The sequence below is a fragment of the Odocoileus virginianus genome, chromosome 17 (assembly GCF_023699985.2).
Source record: "Odocoileus virginianus isolate 20LAN1187 ecotype Illinois chromosome 17, Ovbor_1.2, whole genome shotgun sequence".
NCBI lineage: Eukaryota > Metazoa > Chordata > Mammalia > Artiodactyla > Cervidae > Odocoileus > Odocoileus virginianus.
Genome location: NC_069690.1, coordinates 6809055 through 6833334, shown reverse-complemented (window position 1 = coordinate 6833334; position 24280 = coordinate 6809055). Strand labels below are relative to the sequence as shown.

The window sequence follows — 24280 nt, the reverse complement described above, 5'->3', positions numbered from 1 at the left end:
CCCCCGTCCGGCGCGCCCCGCCCGCCCCACGTGACTTCCTGGAAGCCCGGGGGCCCCGCCCCGCCGCTCGGTTTCGTTTCCTCGGCGGCCTCGCGGCCACTGCGCCGCCGCATCCCCGCGCGTCCCGCTGGGCTCCCCCGACGCACCATGGCGGAGCTGTGCCCACTGGCCGAGGAGCTGTCGTGCTCCATCTGCCTGGAGCCCTTCAAGGGCCCGGTCACCACGCCGTGCGGCCACAACTTCTGCGGCGCGTGCCTGGACGAGACGTGGGCCGTCCAGGGCGCGCCGTACCTGTGCCCGCACTGCCGCACCGGTTTCCCCGCGCGGCCGCAGCTGCGCAAGAACACGGTGCTGTGCGCGGTGGTGGAGCAGTTCCTGCAGGCGGAGCAGGCCCGGCCCGCGCTCGCCGACGACGGCTGGACGCCACCCACGCGCGCCGCCGCCCCCAGCGCGGCCGGCCAGGTGGCCTGCGACCACTGCCTGCAGGCCACCGCCGTCAAGACGTGCCTGGTGTGCATGGCCTCCTTCTGCCAGGAGCACCTGCGGCCGCACTTGGACAGCCCCGCCTTCCAGGACCACCCGCTGCAGCCGCCCGTCCGCGACCTGATGCGCCGCAAGTGCGCCCGGCACAACCGCCTACGGGACTACTTCTGCCCCGAGCACAGCGAGTGTATCTGCCACGTCTGCGTGGTGGACCACAAGACCTGCTCGCCTGCGCCCCTCAACGAGGCCAGCACCGACCTGGAGGTAGGGGGTGGCGGGCGGGGGCGCCGAGAGGCAGCCTGGGCCGGCTGGGTGGCGCGCAGGGCCCCGCTGTGGGCAGCGTGGCCGACCAGGCGGATCCCGTGGGTGCGGTGGATGGGCACCTTCAGGTCTTGCTGTGCCTGAGATGGGGGCAGGGGCACAGCCAGTGTCCAGGTGGAAGGGGCCGTGAGAACATACAGCCCTCGTATTCGTGGCTCACCCCATTCACCCATTTTACAGAGGGAACTACTGAAGACGGGTGATATGTTGTTTGCATTAAGCCTAGCAGTTGTCTGGGGCTTCCCTGTGGCTCAGAGGGTAGAGAATCTGCCTGCCATGCGGGAGACTCAGCTTCTATCCCGGGGTCGGGAAGATGCCCTGGAGAAGGGAATGGCAACCCACTCCAGTGTTCTTGCCTGGAGAATTCCATGGACAGAGGAGCCTGGCGGGCTACAGTCCCTGACGTCTCAAAGAGTGGGACAAGACCGAGTGACCGCTTTCACTTTCGCAGTGGTCTGATATGTTTAGTAGAGGGTTTTGAACATCAAATATGAGCGCTAGAAGTTACCTCTGTTCCCTTAAGGTCCCCTGGCACCCAGGTGGTGGGTATAATTAGTTGTTTACAGCTGAGGAAATAGGAAATGGACATTCAGAGAAGTTCATTTCACTCGAGTTAACCCAAGTGGCCAAGTGGCCATTAAGCCTTGGCCAGCTGGTCCGACACCATCGTTGCTGTTTCTCCCGGTGGACCAGCCTGAAGGCCAAGTCCTGGAGTTCAGAGCACAGAACATTCCTGAGGTCATGTGAGATAACGTCTTTGTGAGCCAGAGACTTCTGGTGACCAGGGAGGACCGACCACTATGAGGGGGAGGGTGGGCAGGGTCCCAGGAGGCCCAGCCGCACGCTTGCTGTGCCCTTTCTTCTGCCCGAGCCACTTTAAAGGCCGGGGCTGGTCCCCATCAGCAATGTGAGGAGGGGCATCAGGTGGATTCCTCAGGGCCCTTCTTGCTCTGAGATGGTTTCAGTGGTTCGCGGATCCTGATTTCCCGTCTGGAATGGAGGCAGAGGCTGAACAGGCGTAGTCCCACTCTCTTGCCTTGCCTCAGTCTAACTCCAGGGTGAGGCCTGGGTTCTCCTCCCTCTTCCAGGCTCTCAGGGGAAACACGGGCTGTCCTTGTGCTGTCTAAGGAGATGTGAAGTCTGGGGAGGTTTGCAGCGGCTCCAGGGCTCGGGTGCAGGTGCTGCTCTGGCCCGGGCAGGCCCCTCCCTGCCTGGCCAGCCTGGCCAGGCTGAGCTGGGTTCCTGCGGCCTGTTTCCCTGAGTCCCTCAGGCGTTGCCTGATGTTGACCTGGGAGGTAAAACCATCTCAGGCCCAGCCTACCTGGGTCTCCACCTGTTACAGGAAAGAACCTGTCTGGCCTTCAGAGCCTGGATGCCTGCTCTGCTTACATTAGCTGTGGTTCAGGGCAAGTCATTGCATTTCTCTTGAGGGTCAGCTTCTTCATCCCTAAAATGGGATTAATAGCATTCCCTCTGCACATCCAAGGGCGGCCAGGAGGCTCCAGAGAGCTGAGCTGTTTGGGAAGTGCTTCTTAGGCAGGCCCCAGGGCCTGGCTGGCTGGACTTGGACTCTGACCAGAGCTGAATGTTGAGACCTGGGTTTGAATTCTGGCTCTGCTTCCTGGCTGGGAACCCATCAAAGGGCCCAATAATGGTGCCTATCTGAGGAGGTGTTGGGAGGATTAATGAGGTGATCCATAAATGGTGGGTTTTGTTTGTTTTAAACACAGCTGTCAATCCGCCTGCAGTGCGGGAGACCCAGGTTCAATCCCGGGGGCGGGAAGATCCCCTGGAGAAGGGAATGGCTACCCACTCCAGTATTCTTGCCTGGAGAATTCCAAGGACAGAGGAGCCTGGCAAGCTACAGTCCATGGGGTTGCAAAGAATCAGACACAACTGAGCAACTAACATTTCACTTCTCAGCTTTTAGGTTGTGTATTTTGTTTTTTTTCAGTTGACAGAGATCAGAGTTACTTTTTAAAAAAAATAGTTATTTTAATTTTTGGCTATGATGGTCTTAGTTGCGGTGCACAGACTCTCTGGTTGTGGTGCCCAGGATTAGTTGCTCCTTGGCATATGGGATCTTAGTTCCCTGAGCAGGGATTGAACCTGTGTCTCTTGCATTGGAAGGTGGATTCTTAGCCACTGGAGCACCAGAGAATTCCCCATGCATGGCATTTTTATAGTTCACTAGTGCTGCATAGCGCTGCTGCTAACATTACTGTTACTCAGAAATGCCCCAAGGAGAGTTTGCTGCATGGAGGGTGTTAGACTGCCCAGATTTTTCTTCTTCTTGGGATGTGTGGGCCTGAGGACTTGGGCGGCCTGGCTCTGCTCAGAAGGCCTGCTAGCGGTTCTTATCCAGGAGGCAGAAGGCAGGGGCAGAAGGACCCGTCGTAGTCTGGTTTGGAGCCACAGCTTCCACTCGGCCTCCAGGGCCTGGAACTGGAATCTGCACCCAGATTATCTGTATGCCCTACACACTTGGCTTTTTAATCCTTTTAACAAGCCTTGCCTGCCCCCATCTCCTGGCCTGCTAAGTCCTTTAACCCGGCGGCCCCCCACCTTTCTGGCAGGCAGCAGGGACTGGTTTTGTGAAAGATGGGGAGAGGTAGTTCAGGCAGTGTGGGGAGCGGCAGATGAAGCCTCGCTTGCTTGCCTACTGCTCACCTCCTGCGCTGCGGCCCGGTTCATGGCAGGCCTTGGACTGGTACCGGTCTACAGCCCAGGGCTGGGGACTCCTGCTTTAACCCGTCTCCTTTTCCAGTCCTGCTGCTGGTCAGCACTGGCAGCAGGGCCAGCCCAGCTGGGTTTGATCAGTGGTGTAGGGTGGACTTAGGACTCTGGTGCCTTCTTGGAGGACCGAAGTCCCCAGTCTGTGAGGGGATGCTCAGAACTTTGAAAAGTTCCCTGTCCTTGATTAGCTGCTCTCAAAGGCCTTGGGTGGCTTTCTTTTGGTCTGTAGCCCTGCGGGCCCCTGTGTATCATCAGGGACTGTTGTATGCCTTTGATCAATATGTGTAAAATCTTTGAAGATATGGTGAGGGACAGGGAGGCCTGGTGTGTTGCAGTCCATGGGGTTGTGAAGAGTCGGACACGACTGGGAGACTGAACAACTATAAGAACAACCCCTGAGACTGGGTCTTGGAAGCAGTTGTCAGCCCTCAGGAGTCCTGAGGCCTCTTCCAGCTCTGAGACCTGTGAGGCTGGACGTGCCCAGGGCTGGCCTTCCACCTCTGGCCACGGTTTATCTTGGCCACTGCTAGAGACCAGGTCAGAGGTTATTGTCACAGAAGTCACATCTGAAACACCATCAGTGACTTGGGCTTTCAGGGTTGAGTTAGTGTGGCCTTGGTTTGTGCTTCCAGGCTTTCCATGTGACTGTCACTGGGTTATTCCAATCCAGAGTGAAGGTCAGTGACCTGGGAGAGTCAGAGGAGAGGAAGGGAAGGCCAGAGAATTGTTGAGCCAGCTAGTTAAGGGACGTGCTTGTTTTTCCCCTAGAAATTTCCTGTGTGCTCAGTTTGGACGTAAGTCTGTCATTGTAATAGCAGGATCTTGTAACACCAGTTATTAGCGATGTGGCCTAGGTAAGCCCCTTAATTATTCTGCTTCAGTGACGTCATCTGTAAAGGGCGGATAACCCTCTACCTCCTACTGTTGTTTTTAGCTTTACAAAGTTAATAACGTGGAAAGCACTAGAACAGTGTCTGACTTGGAGTAAGTTCATGACCAACACTGGCTGCCGTGATTACGGTGGAGGTGGTGGTGATTTTTGTACCTATTTCTATGCCCCAGCATTTCGCTTGAGTTGGGTGCAAGTTGACTGGTGATTATGAAAATTTATTAAAATACTCGGAGGCCTTGGGTGGCATTAGCTGCCTTGGTGCCTAATTTACTTTGCATCTGAACATGACCTGGGGCCTAGTGATTCTGAATCACCCTCGTTCAGTTTCAGGGACTGAGCTGGTTTTCCGCCAGTTCATCCTTAATCCAGGGTGTAGCCCTTGGAGGGCTCGGTCTGTGGGGCTTATCAGGTGAGCCTTGGACTTTGGTTTTTGTTCTCCCCCTGCCTCTCTGAGGCGCACAGAGGGCTCTCCCAGCTGTGTTCTGGAACTGGCAGATGGCCCTGGGAGAGCCCCAGATGCCAGACTCATCTCTTTGGGTTTCCTTCTTCTGGGTCTTAACTGTGTGATCCTCCCCGTCTTTGTTAGCCCCCCATTGGTTTTCAGTAGGTGCCCCTTCCCCCAGTGTGATGTCTGCTTGCTGGTTGTTTGTAGTGGGAGGCTTGATGTGAACAACTCCATTTGCCGCTTACTGCTCGACCGTCTCAGCTCCTTCTGTCTGGGTGAGCTCGGCCCCCTTGCTTTCCTCTCTGCCTCAGTTTCAACATCTGTAAAATGGGTGCTAGTGAAGAAGCTTGTAGTAATCCAAGCTGACATTCACTAAGGACGTTTGTCCTTGCTAAGATCCAGGCACTAGGCTGGGACTCACACTGCTTCAGTTAATCGTCCTCCTAGCCCTGCAGGGTATGAACAGCTGTATCTATTTCTTGACCAGAGAAGCTAGTGAGAGTTCGACAACTGAGAATTGAGTCGGTCTGTCTAGCTCCAAGTCCTATACTTATAACTTTTTCACTGTCCTGTCCCCCTGAAAGGATGGAGGCCGTAAGTACGAGAATGCGTCAGAAAGCTGCAAGCAGGCGAGACTTGGGGTGGTGGAAACAGCTGTGGGGGAGACTTGAGGGTAGTCTCTGGTGTTGGGTGCTTCTGGGGGGCTGGGACAAGGTGTGTTCTTACCCATTTCATTTTCTCTGCAGAACAAGTTGAGGCAAAAACTGACTGTCATGTATGGCCAGATCAATGGGGCGTCAAGAGCGCTGGAGGACGTGAGAGCTAGGCAGCAGGAGGTACAGGTGAGTGACCCGACCAGCCCTGCCGCCACCACGGGGCCTGCCTCTGCCCCTGCCTCCGTGGAGGCGGGCACATCTCTGGCATCCATACGGCTCCTGTTGGGTTCACTCACAGTGTCAAAATTCAACAAAACATGCAAAAATCCACATGCCCAGAGAGATCCTTCCTAGACTACGAGTCCAACCTGGGTGGGAGGAATCACTAAAAATTAAGGTTAAAACATAGTAACGTAAAAAGTAGTTACCGTTTAAGTGGGAGAGAAACAGGAAGACAAAGCTACATATATTTATTTAGTTAGTTTTTGGCTGCGCTGCATGCAGCATGGAGGAACTTTTGTTCCTCCAAACATAGGGATTGAACCTATGTCCCCTGCATTTGAAGCACAGAGTCTTAACCACCAGACCACCAGGGAAGTTCCTGTATCTATTTGTTTGTTAACAGTGTATTTGTCTTTTAGGACTACTGTAACAAATTACCACAAACGTGGGTTATGACAACAGACAGGTAGTTTCTCACAGTTCAGTTCTCTGGTTTGCAGGGGGAGGCTTGGTTTGAACGACCCCATCTGCCACTTACTGAAGCTGCTATCTCAGCTCATTCCGTCTTGTGAACTTGACCCCATGCTGTCCCCTCTGCCTCAGTTTCATCACCTGTAAAATGGGCACCAGGAGGCCAGCAGTCCAAATCCAAAGTGTCGACAGGGCCACACTCCTTCCGAAGGTTCCGAGGAAGAGTCTGTCCCCGCCTCTCCAGCTTCTGGTGGCATCAGGCATTCCTTGACCTGTGGCTGCCTCACTCCAGTCTCTGCCCCCATCTTCACATTGCCTCCTCCCTCTGTGTCTGCTCTTTGTCGCCAGTAAGGACACTTGCTAGTGACTTTAGAACCACCTGGGTAAACTAGGATGATCTTGGCTCAAGATTTCTACCTTACTTACATCTGCAGAGACTCCTTTTCTCAGTAAGGTCACACTTCCAGATTCTGGAACATGGATGTAACTTTTTGGGAGCCACCATTAAACCCATTACCGGAAGTGTAGGAAAAAAGACTGGAAGGAAATATAGTCAAGGAATAGTAGTATGAGTGTTGGAATGGTAGAATTATAGAGATTTTTTCCCTCCAGGTTCGTAATTTTTATAAGGTTACAGTGCTTTTATATTGAGAGAAGTTCTGATTTTTAAGTATCCTTTCTGGAGTGGCAGCATCTGGTTTCATTGCCACAGCTGTGGTTAGATTAGATGAGATCTGGGTTAGAATACTAGCTTGTGATACTGTAGTCATCTTGGCAGATCTCTGAGCCTTAGTTTTTCCATCTGCTTCCAGAACCTCTTTCCAAAGGTGAGTTTGAGGCTTAAGTGAAAGAATGCACATGAGAATACCTGTATTGATTGGCGGGCAAGCTAACTTCTTGCAGCAAAGCTACCCCTCAGAATCAGAGGCTTAAATAGGATAGCTGTGTATGTTCCTCACTGTGACGCCTCAGGGCTGGACCTGCGTAACCCAGGCAGGCTATGGGGTGGTCTGCAGCCTGTGACCCATCAGGGTTCAGGACCTTGCCTTCTTACTGCCCTTCCTCGTCTCTGGCTGCCACTGGGTCACCATTAGATTTTTGCTGTAGCCTCTGAGAAGGAGGGACAAAGGGGGAGACGTTGTGCTTGTCACTTCTGTTCCCATTGTGTAGGCAGCAGCCTAGTCACGTGACCAGCTGCAGGGGATGCTGGGAGATGTAGTCTGTGGCTGGGCAGTCATGTGCCCATCAGAACCCAGTGGTGTTTTCTTACTGATGGGGGAGAAGGAGGATGAATACTTGGGGACATTGGTAGTCACATTGGAAGTGGCAGGGTCAGGTACTTGTTTAAGAAATAATTGAATTCTCAGGAATTCCTGGTGGTCCAATGATTAAGACTCTGAGCTTCTACTGTAGGAGGCTTGGGTTCAAATCCCTGGTAGGAAAACTAAGATCCTGAATGTCGCATGGTGTGGCCAAAAAAAAATTGAATTCCAATCTCCCTGGCCCTCTTGTGTGTTTCTCTTTGTCACGTTTGATTCTGAGCTGTTGAGGTTACCCAACCTGTAAAGGGAAACTGTGGCTTCTAGAGCAGTGAAGCAGCTTCATCCAGTAGAAATATAAAGTGAACCTTATATAACCTTACATATAACTTTAATTTGAATAATACATGAGACTAGTTTTATTGGTATTTTTTATTTAACTCAGTACATCCAAAGTGTTATTTTAATCAATATAAGGTATTAATGAGATATTTCATGCTCTTTTTATTTTACCCTGTCTCACATCTTAACTTGGACTGGCCATAGGTCAAGGGTGCTGTAGCTACATGTAGCAAGTGGCTATAGTATTGGGGAGTGCAGTTCTAGAGGAAGTTGTCTAGGGCAGCTTCATACCCTTTAAGAAAACTACTCATGAACTGCTTTCTAGCTTAAGAAATAAAATATCGCCAAGGAGAGTATAGCCCTAGCTTTGCTTCTCTTGTTCTGTATCCCTCTTTCTCTCTTCCAGAAGTCACAGAGAGTCCATGGGATCGCAGAGAGTTGGACACGACTGAAGTGACTAAGCACGCACACGTGTGCCATTCTGCTTGTTTCTAAGTCTTATGTGAAGCGCATCTTACCGTGTGTCTTTTATAAGTTGTTTTTCCCTTATCATAGCTTAATATTCCATCCCAGTGAATAATATTCAGTCTTTTACTGACTGACATTCAGCTTGTTTCCTTGATTTTTCTATTCAGTGCTGCTTGGAGCATTCTTGTGTGTCTCAGAAGCAGAGCCTTTTTCTAGAGTACATTCTTTGGACTCAATTGCTGGGTCCTAAGGTGGCGGTGGTGGTGGTGTTCAGTTGTGTCCAACTCTTTACGACTCCATGGACTGCAGCACGCCAGGTCGCCCTGTCCTTCACTATCTCCCAGAGTCTGCTCAAACTCATGTCCACTGAGTTGATGGTACCATCCAAGCATGTGTCGTCCCCTTCTCCTCCCGCCCTCAGTCTTGCCCAGCATCAGGGTCTTTTCAAATGAGTCAGCTCTTTGCATCAGGAGGCCAAAGTATTTGAGCTTCAGCAACAGTCCTTGAATATTTAGGGTTGATTTCCTCTAGGATTTAGGTCATAAGGTGTGAACACCTTGAAATTCATTGATCTTGCCCGATCGCGCTCCAAAGTGGTTGCACTCGTCTGAATTCCCATGAAGTATAGGTGAGAGCTTGTGGTGCTCCACGTGTCAGGCCGAGCCTTTCTGCCAGTCTGATGGATGCCCTCTTGTTCTGGCCTCTCAGGAGGCTGCACACAGGAAGGTGGACCAGCTGAGACAAGAATACCTGGAAATAAAGGCTCTCATTGATGCCTCAGAGGCCAGCTCCACAAGGAAGATAAAGGAAGAGGAGAAGAGGGTCACCAGCAAGTTCGACAACATTTACCAGATCATCCTCAAGAAGAAGAGTGAGATCCAGAGCCTGAAGGAGGAGGTTGAACTGGCCCTGACTAAGGGGGACGAGTTTGAGTTTCTGGAGGTGGGTCATGATCAGGGCGCTGTTCAATCCTCTTTCTGCCTTGCCTTATAGTATTGAGTGGGACTCTCAGGAGTTGGGGTGGTGAGGGGTTTTGGGAAGCATCCCTGAGACACACAGGCTGTATTAGTTTTCTACGTTTTGTGACCACTTAGCGCAAACTGCGTGGCTCAGAGAAGAAAAGCTGCCCATTACCTCGTACTCTGTGTGGCTTAGGCTGTGGTCTCACCAGGCTGTATGTTCCTTTTGGAGCTCAGGGTTGTCTTCCAAGCTGACATGCTTTTTTTTTTTTTTTCCATTGTGTAATTTTTCTTTATTAAAAGAGATTTGTTTCTCTGAAATGATAGCTTTACTATTTGAATTCATAGTTGGGATGAGATTCAATCAAAGCAGTCAGCAGTTTGTATCCGTTAAGCCTCTTTTCCACTTTTATTCTCTGATTGCCCCAGAGTTCTTCTTCCTGTTATTCACATCTGTTAGAATCTTAGTGACAACGTTACTAATTCCTTTTCAGCTTAAACTCTCTTGAGCCAGTGTCTGGTCAAATCACTTGGAATAAGCAGGGTCATCGTTGATATCCGATCCTAATTGAACTCCATCTTTGTGTACAGCTTAAAGTCTTCATTCAAAGGGCTTCATACTCCGAGAAGTCCACACACTTCAGGGAAGTTTTAGCTCAAGACCTATTTTTCAGTGTTTTCTGCTGTTTGATGTATCTCCTTTGCCTGTTTGACAAACACAGACATAATACCTGTGTCCCTTGGACATTTTCCCCAAGACATGTATTTCTTTCTCCCTGAGAAGAGAGTCTAATTCTCCTTTGTTGGGTTCCAGTGTGTTCGGTACATGTGGGTTCTAATAACTCACAAATAGGAAGTCTGACTCTCCTGTTTGAGAAAGGAGGATATTCTGTGATTGTTTAGTCGCTAAGTTGTGTCTGACTCTCTGGTGACCCCACAGACAGTAGCCCGCCAGGCTCTTCCCTCGGTGGGATTTCCCAGAGAAGAATGCTGGAGGGGTTGCCGCTTCCTTCTCCAGGGATGCTCACATGCTTGTTGGCAGAGTTCAGTCCCTCGTGGTGCAGGCTTGAGGTCCCCGTGTCCTCGATGACTGTCAGCTGGGGCCGGCTGAGGTTCCTAGAGGCTGCCACGATTCCTCAGCATGTGGTCCTCTGTCGACTGGGCAGCAGGTTTCCTCAAAACCAGCAGAGAATTTCTCCTTTTGGGAAGGCCCAGTTTCTGTTTTAAGGACTTTTACCTGATTTGGTGAGGCCCACCCAGAAGAATCATCTTTCTGATGAACACAAAATCAACAGATATGGGATCTTACTTACATCCGCGGTACTCCTTCATTGTTTCCATGTAATGTAAACTAGTCCTGGGAGTGATACCCTTTCATACTCACTGTTCTGCCCTTAACCTGGGGGAGAGGATGTGTAATGTGTGTGCCCAGGGCAGTCAGGAGGCTCGGGGACCATCATGGGATGCTGCCTGCATTAGGCCTCCACCTTCTTTCCCCCCATCCCATCTCTGCATGGTCCCCGGAAGTATCTTTCTACAGCGTGGACAACCCTCCCCACCCTTTCTGACTTCATGTTCTTCTGCATGGCCCATAGGGCCCTCGGTGACCTGCCTGCCTTTGCCAGCAGCCTTATCTCTTGCGAGCCACCCCCAGCCCGTGCCTGGGGCTCTGACCACCGCAGGGCGCTCCTCAGAGGCCCTGAGCCTGGGCAGGGGTCTCCGAGCCTCCCTCTGCCTCATAAACCCTGTCGTTTGTCCAGGGCAGCCCCAGTTCCCCCATCTTCCTGGGATCTGTTGTTCTCCCACTGCTGGCGATCCCTGCTCTCTCCCTTGACGACCTCTGCTCTCTCCCTTGATGACCTCAGTCTAGATGTGCTTGTTTTCTTGTCTGTTTTGAAGGCTGCCCGCGCCTCTCAAGAGGGGCCCTTCACCCTCCTGGCATGTCCGTGCACAGCAGAGTGCCGGGCACACAGTGGGTGTCTCCGGGAGCCCTGCTGACTGGGTGGCATGCCGCTTTGACACCTCAAAGGCCCAGATCCCACGTTCAGGTCCTGGGAGGCCCAGGAGTGCCCAGGAACCTTCTCTCCTGTGTGCAGGGTCTTCTAGCCACGCCTGGGCGGGATGGCATTTTCTTCTCACGTGCCCACTCCTGTTTGTTGACCCAGCTGCCTCGAGGTCTCCCAGAAGGATTCTGAGTCCACATCTGGGCCTCTTGATGCCATATGATCTGATCTGGTCTCCAAGCTTGGGAAGCCTTCTGTAAGATTCTTCTCCTGCATTGGATGTGTGGCTGAATCCTGAGCCCTTCAGGCCTTCCTGTTCTGTTTTCAGAACATGCATTCAGAGCTGGTCTTTGAGGGGCGATGGTAAGAGCATTATCCATGGGTTAGGAGGCCTGGGTCCCAGCTTTGTCCTTGCTACTAATTGGCAGAGGTCCTGGCAGGACACCTGTCATTTCTTGACTGCAGTTTTTCCGTTTGGAAGGCGAGGGCTTTTCCACCTCCACATGGCTGTGTCTTAAAGTGGCACGTCAACCCCCAGCCACTTTTGAGAGGCTGATTAGACTTTTTGCCCATGGGCACGGGGAAGCTCCTTCCAGGGTTCATGAGGCCTGAGCCTGGGCTCTAGCTTCGCTGGAGCTGCCTGAACTAACCCCCTGCCTCATTGCAGAAAGCGACAAAACTGCAGGGAATCACCACGAAGCCAGTCTTCGTCCCCAAGGTGGAGCTGAACCACGAGCTGATTAAGGAGGTCTGTCAGGGCACCTCCGACCTGAAGAATGAGCTGAAGCGGTGCCTCAGACAGCCCCAGGACAAGAAGCCCGAGGAGCTCACTGTCCCAGGTAACCATCAGCAGCCTCTCAGGCTTTCCACTGGGGTTCTGGAAACGGGATGGGTCCCCTCTGTGGTTCAGGAAAGAAAATCCTGCTCTGGAGCATTGGGGCTTGAACTTCAGATGTTACAAGACCACTGCCCTCATCTAGGAGGTGGGGGGGGGGTCTTCACCTCATCCCGAGACTGTAGCCTTCCTTCCTCAGATGTCTTTTTTGGCCAGGAGTTATGATGGGCCTTTCTGGATAGGCTTTTATTTGGTCTGAGTCTGAGGTTGGCTCAGATGGGCTGAATGGATTCTGGGTTGTCAGTGTTGTTTGGTAAGGAAGTGGCTAGTTTGGAGGTCAGAGAAACATGAAATTCTTTCTTGATACCCCCTACGCTGGGGCCTCCTGGGTGGCTCAGTGGTAAAGAATCCACCTGCCCAGCAGGAGACATGGGTTTGATCTCTGGGTTGGGAAGATCCCCCGGAGAAGGAAATGGCAATGCTTTAGTACTCTTGCCTGGAGAATCCGATGGACAGAGGAACCCAGCAGGCTACGGTCCATGGGGTTGCAGAAGAGTTGGACATGACTTAGCGACTAAACAACCACCACCCCTTGCCCTTCTGCTTATATCCAACCCATTGTCAGAGTTTGCTTCTTAAATATCTCTGGACTCAGCTCGTTTCACTGCAGCCACCACGTGGCTGCTCTCCGTTGAATCACCTGCAGCAACTTCCTAACGAGCTCCTCTGCAGCGGCTCCCATCACAGCTGGAGAGAGTGTCTCAGGATGACGGTCTGCTCTCCTGGCACCCTCTCCCCTGCCTCCTCTTCGGAGAATTTCCTTTGTTTAGATTGCAGACCACACTCTTAACTCTGGCTGTTAAGCCCCTGCCTGATCAGGCCCCATCCACCTCTCCAGCCCTGAAGTGGCCTCCTCCTCCCAATCCATCCCTTTATGCTCAAGTCTTCAAATATGTTAACCTCCCCCCACAGGGTCTTTGTACACACACCCCCGCTCCTCCCCGCCTAGAGGGCTCAGACTCCACCGGATGACTCCTGTCTCCCATTGGAGATCAGTTGAAACGTTACATTTCTCAGCAAAACATCCCTGTTGCCAGTCTGGCTCCTCAGACAAGGTCCCAGGGTCCTTATCCTTCCCTTGGGGCCCTTTTTGCTCCTGTCATTTTTTTAAAAAAGAGTATTTATTTATGTAGCTGCATTGGGTCTTAGTTGCATCACGCGGGCTCTTGCATTGAGACGCACGGATCCTCTGGTTGTGGCTTGCAGGCCCTGGAGTGCCCAGGCTCACAGGCTTAGTTGTCCTAAGGCCTGTGGGGTCTTAGTTCCCCAACCAGGGCTTGAACCCGCGTCCCCTGCTTTGCAGGGTGGATTCTTAACCACTGGAGCACCTGGGAAGTTCCTTCACTCCCGTCATTTTACTCTTCCTTGCCATCACCCTCTGTCTCCCTTGCCAGACTGTGATCCGTGAGAGCAGGGGCTGGGTCTGTTTTTCATCTAGTACTGTCCCCAGCGATGGGTCTTGGTCTGTAATCCAGGGAGCAGGCCTGAGTCCCAGCCTGGTCGGCCAAGTGGCCCTGCTGAAGAGCCTCTGCAACCGGGGTGTTGTGGCCGTGGCCGAGGGGAAAGCTAATTTGGTGCATTAGTCCCGTGTGTTTCTTTTCCTGCTACATCCATGCTCATGAGTGGTGAGAGACTCCCGGGGGAAGGGAACCTCCTGGACACAGCGGGCACCTTGGTCTCGCCCCCTGGGTGAGGAGTCCTCCCCGCGGTGTGGGCGAGCAAGTGCAGCTTGCAGACGGGTCAGCGGCTGTGGAGCAGGCCGCTGGCAGGGAAGAGACTGCACCCCAGCTACCTTTTAAGGCAGAGAAGCGAGGGAACACACCCAACTTGTGCTTCTGTTGCCTTGTTTTTAGTCCTTGTGAGTGATCAGCGGGGAATGCCGCTGGAAATCACCTCGGTAAGCTCCCTGCAGCTTGCTACCCTTCCACCGTGAGGCTGGCTCCTCGCTTGGTGTGGAAGAGCCGCCTAAACTAACCTCTCCTTCTTTGGCCCAGGGGACGCTGGAGGACACTGCGGACCACATACCCCGAAGACCCACCGGCCTGTGAAGAAGCCCCTGAGTAAGTAGTCTTGCCTCTGTGCCCGTGGGTGGTGGCAGCTGTGGGCATCAGCGCTCAGGCTCAGGCACCGGAGGGCGTCCCGGCTCCTCCCCAGGGGGCCCGGCCTAGCCCGGGTTCGGGGGGGGGGGGGGCCCGGAAGCGTCTCGGGGCAAGTACCGACCGACCCTGATGCGGGGAGGTTGCAGGGCTCCTGGGAGGACCAGCCAGCAGCGCTGGATATTTCCACTGCCCGGGACAGCAAGGTGACCAAAGCTGGTTCGTCTTGAGAAATACTTACGTGACGCCAAATTCTGGCCCAGGAGCATCACCCCGAAAAGAGGCTGTCTCTCTTCAGTCCCGGGTGTGACGTGAGTCAGCCCTCACAGCCTCTCAGCCTTTTCTCCGTTATTACCCTCCTTTGCTTTTACCTCTGAAGCCCTTTTAGGCAAAATTTTCCAAATCACCCCATACATGAAGTTTAATACCCCACATATGGTGTGTCTATTTACATATGGTGCTTTGATCCATAAAAAGAACAAGATTTTTCCTTTCCTTACCTCTTCCTGAGCCCCTAAGAATCAATTTTTGTCCCCTACTTTGGGGGTAATGGGCTCTAGACTCAGATGGTACCTAATCTGCCTGCCATGCAGGAGACCTGGGTTCGACTCCTGGGTTGGGAAGATCCCCTGGAGAAGGGCATGGTAACCCACTCTAGTACTCTTGCCTGGAGAATTCCATGGACAGAGGAGCCTGGGGGGCTACAGTCCATGGGGTCTCAAAAGAGTCGGATGTGACTGAGTGACCGTCATTTTCACTTTCACTTGGGGATGTTGGAACCCTTGTTGAGATGGGGGCTGGGTAGAGAATGGTCCTCAGTTTCCTCATCTGTCAAATGCAGACCATAATGGCATTGACCTCATGGGATTGCTGTGTGAGGTTTATGTGGGACACTAATGGTGAAAGCTCTTTAAAGGCCAGGCCGATGTCCCTGATGCTGAAGCTGAGACTCCAGTACTCTGGCCGAATGAAGTGAAGAGCTGACTCGCTGGAAAAGACCTTGATGCTGGGAAAGCTTGAGGGCAGGAGGAGAAGTGGTTAGCAGAGGATGAGATGGTTAGAAAGCATCACAGACTCAATGGACGTGGATCTGAGCAAACTCTGAGAGACAGTGAAGGACAGAGGAGCCTAGTGTGCTGCAGCCCATGGGGTCGCAAAGAATGGGACAGAACTGAGCTACTGGACAGCAATAAATGTCATCAAACTGTTGACCGAAATAGTCAGTGAGGACGGAGGAGGGCTGCCCGCCGCCATGGGGTGGTGAGGGGCTGAGAGGATGCTGCCCTAGTTTTTGTTGTTGTTTGCTCATTGTTAGTATTTAGTGCTTGTCTTTGGCAGACAAGTGTGTGGTTTCTGAGTGGAGTGTAGTCAGGGGCTGGGATGCCTGGGGCAGGGGAGGAGGGAGGTGTCGGGGAGCCTGAACATGTGCATGGGCACCCGATGTGAAGAGGAGGTGACCTGCACTGTAAACTGTGTCCTTCTCAAGGCACGGGCCCAGAAAGCCTCCTTCCCACTGCCCCCCTCCACAAGCCTGCTCTGCATGCGTGAGCCAAGGATGCTGGCATCAGGTTGGCTCGTTGGGTGGACTTGTCACAGTGTGGGTGAGCCTCCTGTGGTCACTGGGAGGGGGCCCTGTGCCCACAGCTGAGGTCACAGCCTGGAGTCCTCCCAAGATGCTGGTCCAGTAGGAGTGGGGGCGGGGAGAAGCAGCTGGGGAGATGGGGAGAGTGAAAATGACCCCTGAGAGATGGGGCTCTGGAGGGAGAGGAAGAGGCGGCCGGGGGCCAGGTGGGCCGTGGGTGGGTCTGGTGGGGCTGGTCTAGAATGTGCAGGGTCCTCAGGCCGGCAGGGATGAGATCCAGGACTCCCCTTTTCATTTCAGTTGTGGTGGTGAAGAGCGGACCCGAAATCTTCTGGCCCTCCAAACTTGAGCACATGTCAGAGTCCAGTGGCTTGTAACGCAGACTGTTAGTTTCAGCAGGTCTGAGGGGCCTGGGAATTTGCATTCCTTACAGCTGCCCGGGTGACGCTGATGCTGCTGACTTGGGGCGTGTGCTTTGAGGACAGTTGTTTTAGCTAAACTCAGTTCCCATAGATATAACACTCCAGATACTTTATAAAGACTATTGTGATATCTGGCAAGCATGTTTTTTTTTTTGGCTGGCTTTCTGTGTGGGTTTTTTTTGTGTGTTTGGTTTTGCATTTTTTCTTTAGTGGAGATATGATTTACCTACAGTAAAATGTCCAGATCTTAAAAGTACAGTTAGATTAACAAACGCATACATCTGTGTTGCTGCTGCTGCTGCTAAGTCATACTATTACACAAATTGGGATAAAGATTTCCATTTCACGAGGAAATCCATTCATGCTCCTTGTTAGCCCCTCCCCGCCAAAACCATGATGTATGACCATAGATTAATTTGCCTGTTGACCCCCTTATATTTTTCAAATTAAAACATACTAGCTTTATTTGTATGGGCCACATTCAGGTAGCAATTATTATTATGGTGTTTGAAAGTGTGGTTGTGTTGTGCTTTGAAACATCTTAATTCTGAAAATTTTGTTTTTCAGAAGAAGAGAAGAAGTCCAGGAAACCTGGTAAGTTATGCATGTCTGTGTCTTTTAGTTCCTTGAGTGCCTGAGTGCGGAACTAAAAGCCAGCAGGGAAAGCTGGGCTGTGGGCTGGTGTGTGTGGGGGGTCTGAGATGGGCCTGGGCTTCACGACTCTGACCTGTGCTGGCCGCCAGGTCTGGGCTTGGGGGTGAGGATACATGGACAGGCATGAGACCAGTACGATGCGTGTTGCCCTGGCTGTCCAGCTGTGTGTCTGTGGAGGCAGCTCTTGAGCAATGGTGTGGGAGGGATCCCAGGCCATCAGGTCACTCTGTCGTTTCCCCAACTCATACCTCTTTTTTCTTATCCCAGCCCCTGCCGCCCTCAACAAGCCTGTCACCTTTGGATCCTCGGAACACTTAGTGAATCTCAAACAAACTGTCCAGGAGGGTAAGTTCCAGTGGGCCGTGGACAGTGGTGTGCCTACTCTGAATTTGTTTAGAAAATGATTTTCTGTTCCTCCTCCAGGTGCAGCCAAAGCCCCTCCTGTGCCGCCGACCTCAGCATCTCTCACCACCAAGGTGCTGGAGAACTTCCTCACCAAGTCCAGGCCGGAGCTCCTGGAGTGTGAGTAGCTGCTGCCTTGCTTGTCCTTGCCTCTGTCTGGTGTGGTTAGCCTGTTCCCTGGAGAGCCCACTGTGTTCTGCTCTGTCATGCTCTTACTGCTCTCCTGTGGCTTCCAGCCTGGAAGTGGTGGGAGTTCCTTCCTCCAGGCCAGGCCTCCGGGCTACCTATAGCTTCACTCACGGAGCACCCTCCCCTGGTTCTCACTTCCTTGCAGCTGCCAAACCTCTCTCTGCACGCTCTGGCCCTCCTTCCCGACAGCCGCAGTGGGCGTGTTTCTGGTTCAGTGGGCGTGGTTCACCCACTGCAGGAGCTGTGGGCGTGGTTCTGGCGCAGTGGGCGTGGCTCACCTATTGCTGGAGCTGTGGGCGTGGTTCTGGCGCAGTGGGCGTGGTTTACCCATTTGCTGGCGCTGTGGGTGTGGTTCACCCATTGCTGAAGCTGTGGGCGTGGTTCTGGCGCTGTGGGCGTGGTTCACCCATTGCTGAAGCTGTGGGCGTGGTGCTGGCGCAGTGGGCGTGGTTCACCATTGCTGGAGCTGTGGGCGTGGTTCTGGCGCAGTGGGCGTGGTTCACCCATTGCTGGCGCTGTGGTACCTGGTTCTCAGGGCCGGCCTCCCTGGAGCTTCCTGGCTGGGAAAGGCCTCCCCCTGCTCCCAGCCCCCGTGACTGCTGCCAGGCTGCTGGGGGCGTTGCTGAGCCACAGGTCTGTGGAGCCCCCTGCGCTCTGCGGTGCAGCTGTCTAAGCAGGAGAAACGAGTTCTAGGGGCTTCGGGTGTTCAGAGGACATTTTCCCAGGCCATTCATTTTGCCCTGGGGGAAGCCCAGGGCCAGGTGCAAAGTGTCTTTCCCTGGGCCACTGAGCCAGGGGGTGGCAAAGAACCCTGGTCTCTAGCTTCCCAGTTCCCAGGCGCAAGTGTGGGATTTTCCCTGTCTGCCCTGGTTCAGGGTCCTTGGCGAGTGGAAGGGCAGGGAGGGCTGTGTCCTGGGGAGGAGGTGGAGGCCAGGCTTGTGTCCTCGTCAAGGATTCTCTTCAGGCCATTGATGTGCTTGGCAGACCTCAGCTGGCTGCCTGCTGCCACCAGTTAAAGTCGAGACCCTTTGACTTAAGACTCGTGGCTCCAGGGGTCTCTCTTCTCTTGCTGCGGCCTCTGTGTTCCCAGCTGCCCGGCCTTCCCTGGTCCTGGCACATGTCTGCCATCCTTGTGACTCCATGCTTGCCTGCACTGTCTCTTCTGTCCAGCGTAGCCTTTCTCCCTCCTCTGCTCTCCTGTTTAATTCTTCTCATCTCCCTTTCGCTTGGCTCAGATGCCAGTCTGCCCATGAAGTAAGTGTTCCTCTGTGCTCTCCCCTCCCTTGGCCCCTTGCCCCCATGGCTGTGTCCTTCCAGCAGAGTGCCTGCCCTTTAGTGGAGTGTGGAGTCTTCACTGTTGTCATTACTGATGGGCTTGACTTCCTTCTGTGAGTGTGAACTCCACGAGGCCAGGCACCACGTCTGGTTCATGGCTGTGTGTCCTGTATAGAACCTGGCATAAGCCAGGGGCTCAGTACATGGTTTTGGGTGGAGGAATAGACAGACAGATGGGTGACTAATAGACACAGAGATGGCTTGGTTGGTGGTTAAAGAGATGGACAGATGTCTGACGAGCTAGACAGAATGAATGGACTGAATGCATGTATGGATGGAAGGGTGGTTGAATGGATGGGTAGAACAAATGAATAAATATTTCCAGCTAGGGAGGGGATTAAAGGTGAGAGTGTTTGGAGCGCCTCATGATTGACCCCTTGATGCTTCCTTAGATGTTGTTAAAGTTATCCTGGACTACAACACCGCTCACAACAAGGTGGCCCTGTCTGAGAACTACACCGTCGCGTCCGTGGCTGACACGTCCCTGAACTACCGGCCACATCCCCAGAGGTTCACATACTGCTCGCAGGTGTTGGGGCTGCACTGCTACAAGAAAGGGATTCACTACTGGGAGGTGGAGCTGCAGAAGAACAACTTCTGCGGGGTGGGTATCTGCTACGGCAGCATGGAGCGGCAGGGCCCCGAGAGCCGGCTTGGCCGCAACAGTGCGTCCTGGTGTGTGGAGTGGTTCAACACCAAGATCTCCGCCTGGCACAACAACGTGGAGAAAACCCTGCCCTCCACCAAGGCCACGCGGGTGGGGGTGCTTCTCAACTGCGATCACGGCTTTGTCCTCTTCTTCGCCGCGGCTGACAAGGTCCACTTGTTGTATAAGTACAAGGTGGACTTCGCCGAGGCTGTGTACCCAGCCTTCTGGCTGTTCTCCACGGGAGCCACGCTCTCCATCTGCTCCTCCAAGTAGGCCGGCCACGGATGCTCGGCTGGACCGCCCGCGCGCTTCCCCAGGTCCCCCAGGGCCAAAGGGATGGGAGGGCAGCTGCTGAGGGTGGGAGGCTGGGCAGATGGGATGAGAGGTCGGGGTTGGCCAGGGACAGGGGTGGGGTATTTGCCTTGTGGGTGAGGAAGCTTCCCACTTCCTGGTGCCTCTCTGGCCGGATGCCTCCCCCCACCCCCTATCGGTTCTGGTAGATCTCCAGGCTGCTGGGTGGGTCTCTGGGGAGTTAAAGTTACTAGCACCCCTTTCCTGCTGGACATAATCTGTAGCCACTGCGGGTTCTTCCTCAGGCCTCTGGTGCCTGCTTCTTTGCTCTCTGAAGTAGCCTTCAAATCTTGGAGTTCTGATGACTCTTTGTAGAGCTATTCAGCTCTGGAGATTTAAAAAAAAAAAAGCCAAAGTCAGTGAATTTCATTCCTCTCCACTGCCTCCATGCAGGAGTTAGGATGAATGCTCAGACTTCTGGTGATTTTCTGTGCTCGAGGGAAGCGACAGGTCTCCATCCAGACCAGCGTTTCCCAAAGAAATATGTCCTTTACCCCCTCCAGGTGCCTTCCTGTCCTGCATCTCATCACCCCATCCACGGTTTTAAAATGTTGAGTCCCAACAGGAACCCTTTCGGTCTGAGATTTCAAACCATAATCTGAATCAGCCTGTGTTGACTTTGTGATTCAGGGTCAGCATGACCTGGTTCTCATGAGGCCACAAGCCCCTCCCACTCCCATGTATTATGAAAGGCATTTCCACAGATGCCTTTGGCTTCGACTGCAGCCCCAGACCCTTCCGGTCGTGCAGGCCATGGAGCAGCGGTCCCCCATAGTTAAGAGGGTGTTAGCAGTTGGCAGTTTTGCTCTTATCAGAGCATCTTGCCTTCTGACTGATTGCTCTCCTCAGTGGTAGCCTCCATCCTCCAGGATCGTGAGATCCTGCCCTGGCTGGTGGAGACCCCACCATGGCCAGCAAAGCTCAACGGTTAGCTAAGCCTGCTGTCACTCAGGCCAGGTGCGGCTGCCTCCGAGGCCACTCTCGTCACCTGCTGGGGTGCCTACCTGTGGCCAGAAGGGTCTGCTAGCAGATCCACGGGAAGCAGCAACATTCCTCTTCAACCCAGCGCTGGTCCTCTTGTGAGTCAGAGAGGGCCAAACCCTTTCTCCTCTCTGCCTCACATGAGCCAAATGCAGATGCAGGAATTGACCAGGAGAAGGGTCAGACAGGCTGAAACCAGGGAGGAAACCAGCTGCCAGGCTCAAGTACAAGGCACTGTTTTTTCCTGCAGCATTTCTGTGCAGTGGAGATAGCCTCAGCCCACTGAGGGCTAGCGGGAGTGGGTGGCTGGAATCTCCCGAGCTCCTGATATCCTGACCTTGTCAGAATATAAGTTTTCATCCCCACGGTGGGAGCAGTATAACGGCTTGTGATGAAATAAGTCTTGCTCCGGGCTTGCCCAACTGGGGAGCTGAAGTCAGCTTCCTTATGCCTTAGGGTCTGAACAGGACGATACTATTGGAGACACGCACCCCAGCCTTTCCGTAAAGATGTTCGATGTTATGTCAGTTCATCTCTGGTCTTGTGCTGGGTCCCCAGGCATTCTAGTCAGGCCCGGAGCACTTGATGTTCCCGACAGAAGTGTTGGTCTGTGTCATCTTCCAACACAAACTTTTACTTCCTTGGGAGAGAACTCATCTTTGTAGGGAAGATCCCCTGCAATAGCTGAACTGTGGGTGTTCAAAGATTTTCTTCCTTTGCTACTAGGAAGAAAAATTCTTTGGTGATTCTTCTCTGCTTTTGGAGATGGTTCAAAGCACCTTCCTTGATCTCCTGAAACAAAAGCCTTGTTCAGAGCCAGTTTGTGCTTGGGAAATAGCTGAGTTAGGAGGAGAATGCCCAAGATTAAACCACAGGTCCTACTTGGGCTCTGCTCTAGAAATGAGGGCAGTGGGGGGGCGCTCCCCTGACAGTGTATCGTCCAGCTCAGGATGGAGGAGCCTGAGCCCCTCTTGGGATGAAAGGTGAGCAGGTAACCCAAGCTGAGGCCTCTGCGGGTGCCTTGGAGACATGAATTGAGGAGCTAACCCTTGCTGTCTCGAACCATACTGTGTCCAATAGTGAGACTTTGTGTCCCCTCTTGCCTTGCAGGGCTGGTACTCAGTGCTCAAGTCCTAGACCTGGGGGAACTTTGCATTCATTTGACTTCCTGTTTTGCAGAGTTAAGTCAGATGGGCAGGTATTGGATGAATCTACTCACTGCTCCTGCCATCCCATCTTGGAGGAGGTACCTTGTAGATGCCTCCTGGTACCTTGGGGGAGGGTCAGAACTTCCCAGATAAACATGCAAATATTCTCCCAACCTAGGTAGCAGGGACTGTCTCTGCCACTCTGGCATGATAAATCAAAGATTGGGGTCAAGTTTTTGTTGTTCAAAGACTGGTTGAATGGTTTGCCTGTTTTAATTATTCTGAGATGGGTCTGTGATCTATAAATAATACTGATACATTATTTCTTACCTTATTGTGTCTGACCCTGACTTGATTTTATTTAGGAGTATTTAAGCCTGTGTTCTTGAGCTTGTTTTTTTATGCGTTGATTCTTTAGGACATAATCAGTGTTGTAGACACTATTCCTCTGAAAGGCATGAGAAATATCAGGACCAAGGCTGGCTTACGTGCCTTAGAAGCTTTGAATGCAATAAAGTGGCGTTTGGTGTTCTTGCACACACTGCAGTGTGTGTAGAAACTGTTCCTTAACTGTCATGCAGGAGTCAGCAAATGAGGTGCCCAAGGGCCTCTGGGTGCTCCGCACTCAGCTGCCTGCTAGATTTCAGCAGAGCTGGAGCCTACTTGAGGCTGCTTGGGTGGGGCAGCCCCTCAGGAAGCTTGCCATGAATTCTCAGCCAAATGTCCTTCTGGGCTTTGCTTCAGGATGATCTGAGGATGAGGGTAGGGAGGCAGGGGAGGGGTATGAGTGAAAAGGTAAATAAACCACCATTGAGTAATCAAGGAAACAGTGGTGGAAATATGAGGGTTTACTATATTATTCCTTCTACTGTTGTCTCTGTTTGAAAATTCTTATAATAAAAACTTAAAAACAATGAAACAAAACTATCCAGCAATGGGCCCAGATTTTATCCTTGTTTAAAGAGGGGAGGGAGTTGTGGGAGGTGTGGATTTGAGGTTGCTGTATAATAACTTGACTGGCTGTTGTCTCTCTCTCTTTTTTTTTTTTTGGCTGTTGTCTGTTGTTCCTGGTGGAGAGATTCTAAATCCTTGGAATTGCCCTCAGTAATGGGAGTGTCCTTATTATTCACCAGCCCCTTGGATCACATCTGAGCTTATGCTAAGAGATGAGATGACCCAGGATCGGGGCTGGTCATCAGAGAGACCAGGCATGAGATTATAAATAAAATAGCATGTACACAGCAAAGGAAACCATAAAGAAAACAAAACAGAAAGGCACCCACAGAATGGGAGAAAATATTTGCAAATGATGCAACAGACAAGGGCTTAATTTCCAGAACAGACCAGCACCTCATACACGAGCAACAACAACAAAAAACAATCCAATCTAAAAAGAGCAGAAGACCTGAATAGATAATTCTCCAAAGAAGACATACAGATGGTCAATATACACGTGAAAAGATGTGCAATGTCACTAATTATTAGAGAAATGCAAATCAGAACTACAATGCGGTACCATCTCACACCAGTCAGAATGACCATCTTTTAAAAGTCTATAAATAACAAATGCTGGAGAGGGTGTGGAGAAAAGGGAACCTTCCTACACTGCTGGTGGGAATGTAAGTTGGTGCAGTCATAATGGAAAACAGTGTGGTGGTTCCTAGGAAAACTAAAAATATTATAGAATTACCATATGATCCAGCAGTCCCACTCCTAGGCATATATCTGGACAAAACTATAATTTAAAAAGATACATGTACCCCTGTGTTCATAGCAGCATTACTCACGATAGCCAAGACATAGAGACAACCTAAAAGTTCATCGACAGAGGAATGGATAAGAATAGGTGGCACAATAGAATACTACTCAGCCGTTAAAAATGAAAATGTGATTTGTAGCAACATGCATTCAACTAGAGATGATCACACTAAGTGAAGTCAAAAAGAGAAAGACAAATACTTATAACTTACATGTGTTATCTAAAATATGGCACAAATGAACCCATCTGCAAAATAGAAACAGACTCACAGACATAGAGAACAGGCTTGTGGTTGCCAAGTTGGACTGGGAGTTTGGGGTTAGTAGATGCAAACTATTACAGATAGGATGGATGGACAACAAGGTCCTACTATATAGCACAGAGGACTATATTCAACATCCTGGGATAAACCTTAATAGAGAATATAAAAGGAATGTTCATATGTTGTATAACTGAGTCACTCTGCTTGCAGCAGAGATTGGCATAACATTGTAGATCAACTATACTTCAATAAATTAAAAAAAGAGAATAATGTGTATGCTGCTTTTGTTGGGTGGAGG

At 52.0% G+C, this 24280-nt stretch overlaps 1 protein-coding gene across 1 annotated transcript; it reads left to right on the top strand.

Annotated features, from left to right (window-relative positions):
* Window positions 1-80: 80 nt before the first annotated feature.
* On the top strand, window positions 81-24252 carry TRIM25 (tripartite motif containing 25). The gene is made up of 9 exons (XM_020888934.2): window positions 81-747; window positions 5624-5719; window positions 9004-9237; window positions 11925-12096; window positions 14147-14212; window positions 16820-16846; window positions 17174-17251; window positions 17330-17428; window positions 19225-24252. The coding sequence occupies exons 1-9, from the start codon at window positions 148-150 to the stop codon at window positions 19752-19754; spliced, it is 1902 nt and encodes a 633-aa protein (XP_020744593.1). The 5' UTR covers window positions 81-147; the 3' UTR covers window positions 19755-24252.
* Window positions 24253-24280: the final 28 nt, after the last annotated feature.